Source organism: Leopardus geoffroyi, chromosome D4, assembly GCF_018350155.1.
Source record: "Leopardus geoffroyi isolate Oge1 chromosome D4, O.geoffroyi_Oge1_pat1.0, whole genome shotgun sequence".
Classification (NCBI taxonomy): Eukaryota; Metazoa; Chordata; class Mammalia; order Carnivora; family Felidae; genus Leopardus; species Leopardus geoffroyi.
The window spans coordinates 70364106-70379069 of NC_059342.1; the positions used below are offsets into that span (position 1 = coordinate 70364106).

Genomic DNA, 14964 nt, shown 5'->3' on the forward strand with positions numbered 1-14964 from the left:
GCCCTGCGTCGGGCTCTGTGCTGACAGCTCAGAGCCTGGAGCCTGTTTCAGATTCTGTGTCTCCCTCTCTCTGACCCTCCCCCGTTCATGCTCGGTCTCTCTCTGTCTCAAAAATAAATAAACGTTAAAAAAAATTTTTTAAAAATAAAAAGTTTTGATATCTTGGTTTATAAAATGAAGAAACATTATGACTTAATAGCATTAATTCAGAAAAGATTAAATTTGGAGACCTTACATTGGCTTTAAAAGTCTGTACCAAGCCATCTAAAAAGCGGATGCTGCAGACGACTTCAGATCGAGTTTTCTCTTTGGGTAATTCTGAGGTGCGTATGTTATTAATTCTTCCACCCAATGCACGTAACCGGGAGGTCATAACTGTCGTTGAATAACCTGTAACACAAAGTACACTTGTTAGCTCTCTGACATGAAAATTACCTGCTACGTGTGGATGCACCTCACAGTCCACCTATCCCGTGTCTGCTTTGATCCTCATAAAACTGAAGACCTCAGACAAATGAGAACCAGATAACAGATCGTGTTTCCATTCGACTTCTAAGCGGCTCTAAGCAAAATGTATTGCTCTGTTGTAACATGTTAACAGAATTATATGGCTTATTTGTGTGTTTTATCTCCCTGGTCTAAACCTAATTTATATTTCCCAGGCTTTTAATTTTTTATGTTTAACTTTTTGTATATATTTGTGAACTCTACTATTTTTTTTAAGGAACTCAATGTCATGTAAAAATGATTTAAAATATTAAGACACTTATTGGTCAATTAAACTACATTAAGTAACTTACAGTCATTAAAAGACACCATTTAGGGGCACCTGGGTGGCTCAGTTGGTTGGGTGTCCGACTTTGGCTCAGGTCATGATCTCAGGGCTCATGAATTCAAGCCCCACGTGGGGCTCTGTGCTGACAGCTCAGAGCCTGGAGCCTGCTTTGGATTCTGTGTCTCCCTCTCTCTCTCTGCCCCCTCCCCCGCTCATGCTATTTCTCTCCCTAAAAAATAAATAAACATTTTTTTAGAGCTCCTGTAAATCAATAAGAGAAAAAAACAAGCAATCTGGCAGAAAATGGGAACCACGTTCGTTGTCAAAGAAATGCAAATGAAAACCACAAAGTAATGGTACCACATACCCACCAGAATGGCTACAATGAAATCTAACAAAAGCAAGTGCTGGCCAGGGTATGTGGCAACTGGAACTTTCAGGCACTGCTGGTAAGAATGAAAATTAGCGCAACTCTTTTGGAAAACGGTTTGGCAGAAGCTACTAGCACTGAACATATGCATATTCTGTGACATAATTCCACTCCTAGGCATATTCCCAACGGAAAAATGTAGATTTACCCACTAAAAGACATGCATGAGAATTTTTATAATAGCCCCAAACTGGAAAAGACTCAAATGCCCATCAACAGAGGGAAATTGTGGTATAGTCATACCATGCTTAACTGTACAGCAAAGGAAATAAGTGAACCACTGCGATGTGAAACACAAGTGAATTCTTCCGTTATGTTGAGCAAAAGCAGCCAGATACAACAGATTACCAACAACATGAATCCATTTGCATAAAGTTCAGAAACAGGCAAAACTGATCAACGCTAACAGAGCACAGAAGCGTGGTCACCCCTGTGGGAAGTGACCAGTGTCCAGAAGTGGACAGGAGACTTCTGGGATGCTTATAATATTCTGTTGATCTGGGTACTGATCCTGGTGTGCACGCTTTGTGAGGCTTCATCAAGCTCTACACTTATTTGTGTACTTGTCTGTATACTGCAATATCAAGTTCACTTGAAATAATACAGGGAGGAAGAGGGAGTTAGTTTAAAATCTGACTCTCTATTCAGGGAACGACAAGGACAGAGGTCTTTCTAGTGAATGCAACTGTAGGGCAGTAGACTAAAAAAAGACTGAGGAAGTGTGCAGTGAGCACACGGTCACATCACGCAGGCAGGAAAGCCAAGGGTCTGGGCCAGCTCCTCAGCTTAGGGCACGGAGGAGGTGTAAATCTGACAAGGTTGGAGGGAAGAACAGATAAAGGTGAAGGACTTAAGGGCAATTTAATGTTCTTTTTTAATTCTCTGCAAACTTTCCAAGATGAGCTGGGCCTTTGCATGAGCTATTCCCTCCCTCTGCCTAGAAAGTTCTTTCTGTTCCTCTTCAGTCCTCAGTGCCCAGCACAAGCATCACTTCCTCAGCAAAGCCTTCCCTGGTGTCCATAACTACTATTTGTGTTAGAGGCTCTCCTGTGTGGTGCTCAGGACAATGCCACAGTTACAGCTGGTGACGTATTTAACACTGGCCTCTGCCACCAGAAGCTAAGCTTCACAAGGGCAGGGACCAGGTCTGGTTTTACTCACCGCATCTCCCAACACCTACCCAGCTCTGGGAGGCAGCCAAGAAATGGCTGAACAACAACTCAATGAGTAAAAGGAAACATGAAATGAAAAATGAAGCCAAGACTAGCACCTGGAAAAACAGTGCTACCTGATAAGACAAACTTGGGTTGTGGGAGCAGGAAGGAGGATGGAACGAAGGTGGGGACATCCCCTAGACCAGGGTTCCCCACACTGTAAGGTGCACACAACAGGGGCAACCTAGAATGCAAGGGGGGCTGAGGGGGGCCCGGGAGTCTGCAATTCTCAGTCTCCCAGGTGACAGAGCCGCTGATCCGGGGTTCACACTATGAGGAACAAGTCACGGATAACTGGAAAAGCAGCACTAAATGTCAGGCAGGGTCAGAAAGCAAGACTGGGGAATCAGCAGCAAGGAAGGGACGAGCACAAAGCAGACCGGCGCCTGAGAATCAAGCCTCAGGGGACCACTGGAGGCACAGCTTAGCAGCAGGAAGCAGAAACACAAAGTAGGTGAAGGCTCCAGGAGAGAAGGGTGCACTTGGTCCTTCTTCCTATAGCGGGAGCTCCAGACAAACCTCCATTCTTCTGTAGATAGGGACAGGCAATCTCAAATATTAATAAAACAAATTCCGGGGACCGGCAGTGGGAGAAAAAGTACTCTGTCACTTATAAAATTCCACCCACCCCACCACCTCCACCTTGCCCTTTCCAATGAAAATGTCATCAGAAGCAGGGATGCATTTTCTGAGTAATACCAAGAGTTATCAAAAGACAACAAACGTGTTCCATAATACTTTAACCACTTTGAATTTAAAATGTCAAATTTATTGTTTAGTCCTTGTCTAAGAATTTCAGGTGGGCTAGAATTTTTTTTTTTTTTAAGATACAATAGAATCATTACAAGCATGATTCTAGTGGGAGGTGCACATCAGTATTACCTGGGGAGCTTTAAACAAAAAAACCAGGCCTGTCCTGGCCACACCCACAGACGGTGATTCAGCAACCTGGGGTGTGACAGAGTGACTTTCCCTTTGGGAAGCCCTCACAGGAAGGAGGCAGTCAATGGCCAGAGGAGAGAGTTTGCAGGGAACCTCAGGACGTGCTCCAGATGGTCAAACTTAAGAATACAGGTTCCTTGGAATCTGAGCCATTCAATGAGGGGGTCACATGGGAAACAGCGGGGTAGTTCCTCAGGGCAGCTAACACTAAGAGCTCATCACACCATGACTCTGGATGGAAACAACCAAAAGTGATCTCAAACAAGAGCCTCCAAATGAAAGTGAGATGGACAGACGTGCTAAGAGCAGGCACTAATTTTCAAACTGCTCCCGGTCCTCGCAGCTCCGTGCAGCTGGCACAAGCGTGGGTACCGGTGGGACTTATTAACTTGACCATGGTCAACGACGTTCCCCAGCATAGTCATGTAGCCAGCGACCCAGAAGAGATACTTCTTTCCTCTGCACATCGATCTCTGCTATATAAAAGGCCTTGAAACCTAACAATGTCACGAACAGGAATTTCATGAAAGTCGCAGATATATTCTCCCCACAATTGTTCCTAAAGCGTACCTTGAGAAGAGCAAGCCTCATGTTGAATAACCACATAATCGAGCCAGGCAGGGTTTTCAGATTGTCTTGAAATTCTCTTAAACAATCCGGTCAAGACAATGGATGCTGACTGACCGCCCAGTTTCCGGAACCACAGCAATTGGGGAACCCGGGGTTTCTACGGCTTCCTCTATAAGCCTCTTCATTCTAAACAAAGCCACAACCTCACCAGGAACACACTGGCCTCCCTAACCACAAGTGGCTACAGCTGCAGCTGATGTATTCTATAATACGGAAGCCTTATTTGCTCTATTTTCAAAATCAAAACCAATCAGTTGTGGCTTCAGTATCTGTTCTGCACAACAGAGGTTCCACTGTGACTATAGATTTCATCAGACTGTACCTGCAAGACATACAGGAAGACTCGACATCTCCCTTAGTGCACAGTGGGGGCCCAGTGCACACCATGAGTGTGAGTTAACACCTGGCGGGACATAGACTAGGTACTCAATAAAAGGCATTGTATTAACAATGCTAAACTTCTTTTGTTTACTATATTTTTTAAATATTTATTTTTGAGAGAGAGAGAGTGTGTGTGTGTGAGCAGGGGAGGGGAAGAGAGAGAGGGAGACACAAAATCCAAAGCAGGCTCCAGGCTCTGAGCTGTCAGCGGGGCTCCAACTCACGACCCTCGACATCATGACCTGGGCCAGAGTTGGACGCTTAACTGACTGAGTCACCCAGATGCCCAACAATACTGTGCTTCTAATGCCATCAGTTGCTGCCTAGAATCTGGATTTTGTAGCCAACCCCAATTTCAAATGCCTTCTATAAATGTTCTGTTTCTTAAAATTTTATTTCAACAGAGACAGCCTGTGAGGTTAAGAGATAGATAGGTGACATACCTTTGAGCTGCTCTATAAACACAGGTCCCAGAATCAGGGGGCATATTGCGTGGGATGTGGCAATTTGTGGCATGTGGGACACCGGAGCCCTTGTGGGTGGGGTTGGGTGACAAGTCTTCAACCACTATCCTTTTTGGGCTCCCTGTCTGCCTTGGAGCTGGGGACAGGGAAGAGGTGATGCTTTATTTCCTAAGGGTCTACATGCTGACCCAGGGAACTCTGTTCTTTTACAAGCTCATGAACCACAGACAGAAGGGAGAGGACTATAGTCTTCTCCATTAGAGAAAGTCAGAAAGAACTCCATTTTGGTCATTTTATTTTTTTAAGTGTATTTATTTTGAGAGTGAGAGCAAGACAGGGGCAGAGAGAGAGGGGGAGAGAGAGAGAGAATCCCAACTAGGCTCCACACTGTCAGCACACAGCCCGACATGGGGTTCGAGCCCATGAACCGTGAGCTCATGACCTGAGCCGAAATCAAGAGTCCCACCTTTATTTTTTTTTTTCTTTTTTTTTTCAACGTTTATTTATTTTTTGGGGGACAGAGAGAGACAGAACATGAACGGGGGAGGGGCAGAGAGAGAGGGAGACACAGAATCGGAAACAGGCTCCAGGCTCTGAGCCATCAGCCCAGAGCCCGACGCGGGGCTCGAACTCACGGAACGCGAGATCGTGACCTGGCTAAAGTCGGACGCTTAACCGACTGCGCCACCCAGGCGCCCCAAGAATCCCACCTTTAAATGACTGAGCCACCCAGGTACCCCCATTTCAGTCATTTTAAAAGAAAATGTTGAGGTTATTTCATACCCTTGTTTCCCAAAATGAGAACTTAGACCTCTAACACAAGAGTGCAAGTTTCAGTTAAAAGAAAAAACAGCAGTTCTGATTTATTAACACCTAATTTGTGAGTAAACACTACAAACGAACCACAGGTGGCTCAATAAAGGAATCAGCCTGACTAATCATCACGCCGACCTAGGCCAATGCTACCACCTAGTGGCCATCAGAGGAAAACACGGCACTTCCTACCCTATGACTTTCTACTTCCTGGAGAGAAACAGGCACAGCCTTGCTCCCTTTTCTTATCACAGTTCAACTCAAAAAATCTCTCACAGTACAGAAGGCCTTCTTTGTAGCCCAATTCCCTCCTTTTCCCTAATTCTTCTTCCCTAGTGAAGTCAGGAGAGGTTTTTGTGGGGGTGGGAGGTAGGGGTGGGGAGGATATTGATGAGCCCTAACAGATGCCTCATGGGCTAGAGAGGGACGTCTCTAACATGGAAAATAAACACTCGTGTAAAATCAGCCATGCTAGAGAGATGACTCATCAAATACCAGTATTGCTTTCTCCACCTTTCCATTGCAAATACATGGCACTCGGGCTTCATTATGGGTTAACCAAGTCTTCAGGGGGCAAATGCCCATCACACAGGACTTTACTGCATATGGACAGGAAAACACAAACACAGGATAGCTTCTAGCTCTAGGCTGTTTTATGGCCAGGTTTACGTGTTCCTTAAACTTCTCTGAAGTGGGGTATTCCCTTCTAAAGATTTATAAACATCTGGATGGGGATTTATTTATTAAGCTCTAGATTAAGATCGGATCAAACTGTAAGAATGTATGCTTAGTAATTAAGCTGCGAAGAAACAATGATTAAAATGAGACTTTTAAACCAAAGGCTTAAATAAAACTTTAATGTGCTTGATTTAATCATCTGGGGAGCTTGTTAAAATAGATTCCTGGCACCACCTACAGAATCTATGGTTTAGTAGGGACCGAAGAAACTGCATTTTAAAAGTTAATTTTTTCCAACTTATAGAAAAGTTGCAAGAAAAACAGAACTCCCATATACCCCCATTGGCCAGGATTTAATTAACTTTCTGTCATATATGCTTTCTCTCCTACACACCCCCACACCTTATGCTTTTTACTGAACACTTGGAAGGTGTAGATATTATGCCCCTTTACCTCTGAATATTTAGCATGTCTCTCAATGACAAGGACATTTCAAGCCACAGTACAATTATTGTACTGGGCAATTTAACACTCATAAAAGCACTTATGTAATATACAGCCCATATTAAAGTTTTGCACATTGCTCCAATGATGTCCTTTATTTCTTTCCTCCTGATCCAGGATCGAAACCAGGACCTTGCCATTGCTTTAATTGTCAGACTGAAGTTGCATTTTTAATAAGCATCCCCAGGGGACTCAGACACAGCAGGTCTGAGCACCATGCAGTGGAAAATACTCAACCAGATGATCCCAGGGTTCCTTTCGGTTTTGACTGTATGTGACTAGAGCCAAGGGCTTGGTTAGGTCAGCACTCTACGTCAGTTTTCCTACATTACAAATCACTTTGCAGAGCTAAAAGGAGTTTCTGTAGCTTAGCAGCTGTCCCCTTAGTCTGGGGAAGCACTTCCTAAGACATTGTTAAAGTAGCACAGACTTTCCAGTCTATATGTCAGTGCTGGGATTAGCACTGTTGTCATAACAGAGGAAGAAAGCAACACGAAAATAATGTTAGTTCAAAAAGGGTTCTATCACTTGATATTATGTAACCAGATGTCTTGGCTTGTTCACCCAAATTAGTTCACATCTTTCACAGACAGTGATTCCTAACGATTCATAATATCCAAGTTATAAAAAAGGCAGCAGGGTCTTCTGTAATGTACTTTTGCAGAAATGAGGGGCAGTCAACTACAATCGTGGTAAGGAAGGAAAGAGACAAAAGGAAGAGAGACATGTACATTTTGTGATTAGGCTTTTCAAAAGTTATTAATGAAACTCAGCCCAACCAGATAGTGATTTTAGTTCTCATTTGTAAAATACTCACATATTTTAAAAAACCACTTCTTAAAAAAATTTTTTTAGTGTTTATTATTTTTGAGAGAGAGAGAGAGAGAGACAGAGTGCAAGCAAGGGAGGGGCAGAGAGAGAGAGGGAGACACAGAATCTGAAGCAGGCTCCAGGCTCTGAGCTGCTAGCACAGAGACTGATGTGGGGCTCGAACCCATGGACTGTTGAGATCACGACCTGAGCCGAAGTCGGGTGCTTAACCACCCAGGAGCCCCCCCCCCAAACCCTACTGTATGTACTATTTTACTTTATTAATTCTAAATTACGTGCATCTGATAAAATTGCAATGCGGCACTTGGGTGGTTCAGGTGGTTAAGTGTCCGACTCTTAGTTTTGGCCCAGGTCATGGGTTCATCTCATGGTTCATGAGTTTGAGCCCCTGCATCAGGCTCTGCACTGTCAGCAAGGAGCCTGCTTGGGATTCTCCCTCTCCCTCTCCCTCTCCCTCTCTCTCTCTCCCTCTCCCTCCCTCCCTCCCCCTCTCTCTCTGCCCTTCCCCCACTCACTCTGTCTCTCTCTCTCAAAAAAATTACCATACAACTGATTACACGAAACTGAATTTTCCTCATGACTATTTTCCGTAAATTTATCAATACCGCTTTCTGGAAATTACTCCTCCCCCACTTCATACTTGCCTTTTTAATATCCAAAGTACTACACTGCCTAAATACAAAGATAAATATACGGGCTTCTTTTAAAAACTAGTTTATAATGTAAACAATCACTATACACATTTCTAAATTAGAAAGAAATCTTTTAAGGATGGCATTTCATATTACTAATCTATTAAGGATGGCATTTTCATATTGTTACAGCCAATGCCCTGATTTTTCAGCACAGAGGCTCAGGACAAATTAATTTTTAAATAGCATTTTTAAAGCCTAACGGCTGTCAATGAAAATAATAATTGCAGCTGACAATGGAAGTATTAGTACACAAGACTGGTTTTTAATTTGGGCATGCAGATATAAAAGTATTTAATATCTTATTTAGAAGAAAAGATGCTTCTGTGAGCACATTTATGAAAGTTTCTAACTCTCGCATTTCACATTATTTGCCACCACATGGGAGAAAAGGCTCATACAAGTCCCTTCAATAGCACAGCTCACTACTCAAATTATCCTGCAATTATTAATCTGAACACTCCAGACGTACAGTCTTGGGATCAAATCATTTGTTCCAAAGCTCCTGTAATTTGTTCAGGGAGTGGATCACCAACTAGGGCCCCCAGGAAGCAGGGTGGGGTAATTTGTAGGATTCGTTCTCAGACAGAGACCCGTAATTAGTGCCCTCCTTCTCCTACAACTTCAAAATGCCAAATAGTTTTCTTATTATGGAGTCAGGGCTTATTTATAGGCTCAACACCACGACACTGGCAAAACTAACAAAATAAGAAAGTTACACTTGATACTGGGAGATAACAAGAAGTAGATTCAGGCTACCTGAAGGGCAAGATGAAGAACTCTGTGGGGGCTGTGGACAGTTTCGGGAAAGAGGTAATGTTGCTATAAAGAGAAGCCAACCTCTTAACGTTCCATGAGCGAAGTTCTCAGGGTGGCGATGAGAAGCTAAGGAACTGAACGCACCAGCTGCCCCTAAGCGATGAGAACACTCACGTTACACTCATTACCCTTGTTGGGTCTATTACATGAAGTCACTGCCCAAACCCCACCTTTTTCCTGAAGCCTCACAAATCCTAAGTGCACAGCTCTCAAGAGAAGCCTGGCAGGAGCCCCCTCGTGCCCCCATCCAAACAGGACTTCCCCCAGAGGGGACTACTCTTCTAACTTTTAACACCAACTTCATGAGATTTTTTTTTAAAGTCAACTCTACTCCCAACATGGGGTTCAAACTTACGACCCTAAGATCAAGATCTGTGAGCTCTATTGACCGAGCCAGACAGGTTCCCCTCTTCCTGTGATTTTTTAAATTTATTTTTGAGAGAGAGTGAGCGAGTGTGAGCAGGGGGAGTGGCAGAGACAGACAGGGAGACACCAAATCTGAAGCAGGCTCCAGGTTCTGAGCTGTTGGCACAGAGCCTGACGTGGGGCTCGAACTCATGGACCGTGAGATCATGACCTGAGCTGAAGTCAGACGCTTAACCGACTGAGCCACCCAGGCACCCCATCATGAGATTTTTTTTAAGTGAGTTTTTTTTTTTAATGTTTAGGAAAGGTTATCACAGTGCAGTGCTAAACTGCACCCCTGCCCCAAATTTCCCAGGACTCTGCTCTCCCAGGGCTGTGAGCAGCACACATGTGGATGCTTCTGGCATCTGTGCAGTATGGGCTGCAGAGAAATGAGAAGCATGGGATGTGGTCTCCCCCCAGGTGAGGCTCTGAACAGTGTCTAGTGAACCTCTCCTGTTAAGATGCCACCTCAGTGGACCCAGAACCTTCAGAGGTCAGCAAGCCTGCCTCCTGGAAGGAACTCCAGGCCTTGGAATGATGGAACCAAACCATGCGGAGGAAAAGGACTCCAGGACTTCCTACAGACAAGCTGTCCCTATATCCTCCCTACAACTGGCCAAAGTCCCACGCTGGACTAGGACTACATTGCACAGACCCTCAATCATGCTTATAATTACTCTTAACCTTTAGTACTACTTTGGCAAAGGAGTTCTGGACCATTTACTCAATACTCATTTACTGGGCACCTGCTCTATGTCAGGCCAGATTCATATAAGTACCTGGAGTTTCAAGATCTAAGGGAGATGAACACCCAGGGTGCCAGAGAAACAGGAGGAGGGGTCCTGATCTGACTGGGGTGGGCAGTGGGACCAGGTCACAAAGGTGTCACAGGGGAACCTTGCAGGATAAAAGGAAGTCAACTAGGTAGAAGGGGCTTCCAACATGGCAGTGCATATACAAAAGTCAGGAGGGGAAACACATTTTAGGAAATGCAAGGAGAGAGATTTAGCAGGAGTGTCTCAGGCATAACTGGTATCCTAGAGCTATCTCAGGGAGAAGATGTGGTGCTTCAAAAATCCAAGCAGCTGTCACACATGATACGGCGTGAGGCTGTAGGAAGGTCAGCAGCAATGGAATCAATCGCACGTGGGTTGGAACCCCAGCTTAACCACTTAGTAGCTGCGTGAACTTAGCAATCACTCACCCCTTTCCTTACCCACAAAAGGGGGAAGGGGATTTTCTATGCTTTTCAAGGTTTTAAGCACTGAGTATGTCTAAAACTAACTGGCACCTAGCAGGGTCCAATCAATGGTACTCATGACTACTGTCTTTAGGCTGGTCTGTTTAGACCCCAAGGGTTCAAATGGGTGAAGGACAAAAGAAACAGATTTCTCTTTAACAGAAGGAAGAGCTTTTGAATAGTCAAGGCTGCACAAATATGAGAGGGACTGTGTCAGGAGAGAGGGAGTTCCCTGTCACTAGAGGCGATCAAGCAGAGAAGGCGGATAAGACCTTTGGTGAGAAGGTCGCAGAGGGCAGACCAGCCCTGGAGGAGGTGGGATGGGTGTACCCTGAGCACCCATGACCAAGACTCTATTATGACTTGTTTCAATAGTGCCAAGGTTAAGTCCCTGTACATGTAAGTCCACTCAAAGCAAGCACTGTTCAAAATGAGATTCCATATACACAGACTTCTCATGGGAAAGAATTCTAAACGGGTACTTCAGTCTTGAAAAACACTAGAATGACCCCATCACTGAAACAGGGGATAAAAGAATACGAATGGACCAAAAGCAATACATAAAAGCTCAAAGTATAGATAGTAGAGTATGTTTTATATTGAGCTATTTCCACCTAAAATTAAGCTACCAGTCTCTTTCCATTCTCCCTCTGGATAGTTCCATGAGGCCCCAGACAGACTGGAAAACAGGATGGAATAAATCTACTCTACAGGGCCATGAATCAAGTTGCATAAACTTTACAAAAATACTGTGCTAATATTTGCCCTCGGGACACAGACACGCCCATTTGGGTGTAAGTCCATGGTATTTCTATGTTGGGTTCCAGCCCCCACCCCTTTACAGCCAAAAGCAGCAGAAGCCTCAGAAAAGAAAACAGCTAAAGTCACTTTGAAAGGTTTGAGATGTGCTAATCGCAACTCATCCCAGCCAAGAAGCTGGGATCTCACAACAGGACCATCCTGCCAGCTTTGTTCCTGCCAAGGAGTCTGAAGCCAGTGGCAGCCTGGCCAGAGAAACCCAATCCTCACCACCAGCAGCCCTCGCCATGATTTTATCTCAAGGAAACACAGAAAAATATCCTCCAACCCTGAAACCCTGACCCCCCGCTGAAAGCATCACCCTATTTGTCACTAATCAGCCAAGGAACCTGGGAAGCCACTGCTCTATTTTTTTCTTTACTTTTCACTGGTTTTCTTTCATCGATTTCCTAGTTTAGAGCCTTTGGAAGGCTCCTTCCAGCTTTAAAATCCCCTTCCTGGGGCACCTGGGTGGCTCAGTTGGTTGAGTGTCCTACTTTGGCTCAGGTCATGATCTCACAGTTTGTGGGTTCGAGCCCTGCATCAGGCTCTGTATTGACTGCTTGCTCAGATCCTGGAGCCTGCTTCAGATTCTGTGTCTCCTTCTCTTTCTGCCCCTCCCCCACTCACACTCTGTCTCACTCTGTTTCTCAAAAATAAATGAATGTAAAAAAAAAAAAAAAAAAAAATTAAAACCCCCTGCCTGTAAGGTTTTAACCTGAGGGGCCATCTCTGGATATATTAGGTATAGCAACCCAGCCTCTCTAGAAAACAAGATAAAATGTATTCTCATGTATGCTAGTCAGACTTCCAGGACTTTCTGACTTGGTGAGATGGAGTCAGAAGATTTATGAGAGGGAACTGCCCAGACTCTAAAAAGACTTAGAAAGGCATGCCAAAATGCTAATCAGAAAATAATGTATCTTGTTGCTGCCATTGTTATATTTGCTTGTAGTGAGGTCTTCCACATGCTAGGAGCTGGGAATACAGAAATACAATCCATCCTCTGCTTTTAAGGAGTGCAGGGAAAGAGTAACACCACTGCCTGGGGGCTCCTGGTGGCTGGGCCCATTGGAAGCCTGAAGGAATGTCAGATCTGAGTTCCAGTCTCTGCCCTACCACTCCCAACACGACAGGACATTGGTCAAATGAACTCTGTAAGTCTGCTTTCTGCACAAGTAAATACTTCTGAGGAGCAGGGCCCTCCTGCCCGGCTCACAGCAAACACTCACCAGCAGCTGCTAGGAGCTCTGATGCGCCCATTCTCCCACCTTACTCCTAGTCCCTGGGCCACTGCCTCCCCCGGGCTTCCTGTCCTGGGGAACAGCCAAGGGTCCTCAGGGGCTTCAGAAGTTTCTAAATACTCTTGCACCCATTGCTTCTGACTCCATTCACTCTGACTGAGGCTGGCAGGCAGCATTCCTGTTCCAATTTACAGACTGGTAGATTAGACTCCAAGAGCCATGCCGGAGTCACACAGTTGGCCTCCAAATGGGGCAATGACCCCCAGCTCAGTGCAGGGCATCACATACCTCCTGCCCGCTGAGTCCACTGGCCCACATGACTGGGAAGGAAGATGAATTACAGGTGATTCACTGGAGGGAAAAAGGCCCCACTTAATCACTACTGTCTGTAATTTCCTGACTAAAGGTATGTTCTTACCTTTTGAGATAATCTTTGTAAACACTCCCCACAGCTCACATGTTGGTAGATTTCCTCTTAAGGAGGAAATGGTCCAGAAAACCTACCCCCCCCACCCCCCGCCACACACACACCATTTAATTCTGCAATATCAGAAACCTGAGTAATGATTTGGGTATTTATTACCGTATTCCCTCCGTTCTAAGATGACACAATTGAATTAACAGGTGTTTCGAAAAAAATGTAAAGAAAAATTTAAAGTACCCTCGGACGGCCCAGGTCCTGCCGATTAGAGGAAAGTTAAAATGTGGCACACATCTCTCAGAGTTGAGGACGCGTAGTAAATGACTTCCTCTCGTTTTTGGCAAAAGGTGTGGGCTGGAGTGCATGCGCATGACATCTGAAGGCACCTCCAGGTCTACAGGCAGTCACCCCGGGTTAATTATTAGCAGTGGGAGAACAGGAGTACGTCACCTCATTTCTTGAGGCCAGGCCCTCAGTTTGGCCTGGGGCTTCTCTGACCCTGTGACCACTGGCTCTCCTTCCAGGGGGATCCTGAGAGTGGCACACCAGCCCCAGGGCTGGCCAGTCCCCCCCTCCACTGCACCTGCCTTCAGGAATCCCAGGAGTTGGAGGATTCATGATGGAGGCCCAGGTTCACTGCAGCCCTCAGAAGGCTGGGCTTCTCTAGTTGAGCTCAACTAGACCTTTTGTCCCTCACCCTGGTTGGGGGGGAGGGGGGACTCTAAGCCGAGGATCTCCTGGGACAGCCATGGGGTGGGGCACCTGAGGTGTGGCAGGGGATAGCCACGTGGCATCTAAACCTTGTTGTTCTTCCAGTGAGCTGTGGGAGGTACACGGCAGTGCAGAATCTAACTCCACGGCTGCGAGAGACACATTGGCTCCAATCACCCAAAGGTAGCTAGCCCGGGAGGGGAAGGAGAGGGCAGGAAGGCAGAGGAGCAGCCACACAGGGTGCGCTCTGATCCATGCACATCAGATATAACGTGCTGACCGGCAGTGTTGTCTTGATTGGGAGCATTTATTTTTTTTCCAAGTTGTACTCATTCCTCCTATCCCACCGTGAGACATTTGTCCACGTAGCTCAAACAATTCACCGGCAGTTTTTGTTGTTATAGTTTACAATATTTCACCTGGTGAAATCATAACCGTGTGGCCGGGTGTCTGGATGATTTCTAGTGAGTAGGGGCTCCAACTTCCGAAAGAACCCATTGTGAATGTGAAAAGGGAAGAAGGAGCAAGGGACCAAGGGCTTTCACAAGCGTCAGGGAAACGGGGGCCCAGGGGAGCCTTGCTTTAGAGCCAAAGCACCAGAGGTTTGTGGCCACAAGGGGCCCGGAAGTGGCTAGGACCCCCACCCCATGCCTCCTGGAGGAAAATGGCCAGATGAGCAGGTAATTGATGAGAATTTGGGCAAAATCACCAGCTTTTCTCTTTTCGGTCCTTTCTACCAGACAATCTTGTTTTTATTTTTATTTAAAAAAAATTTTTTTTAAACGTTTATTTATTTTTGAGACAGAGAGAGACAGAGCATGAATGGGGGAAGGTCAGAGAGAGGGAGACACAGAATCTGAAACAGGCTCCAGGCTCTGAGCTGTCAGCACAGAGCCTGACGCGGGGCTCGAACTCACGGACCGCGAGATCATGACCTGAGCCGAAGTCGGCCGCTTAACCGACTGAGCC

General features: G+C 45.5%; 1 protein-coding gene across 3 annotated transcripts in view; it reads right to left on the reverse strand.

The window, feature by feature from the left end:
* The window catches only part of PTPN3 (protein tyrosine phosphatase non-receptor type 3), a 149863-nt gene that overhangs the window by 80845 nt on the left and 54054 nt on the right, over positions 1-14964 (reverse strand). For all 3 annotated transcript variants that reach the window (XM_045469848.1, XM_045469847.1, XM_045469849.1), the window contains exon 2: positions 236-390. In XM_045469848.1, coding sequence (XP_045325804.1) covers positions 236-390 — 155 coding nt within the window. The remainder of the gene's footprint in view (positions 1-235; positions 391-14964) is intronic.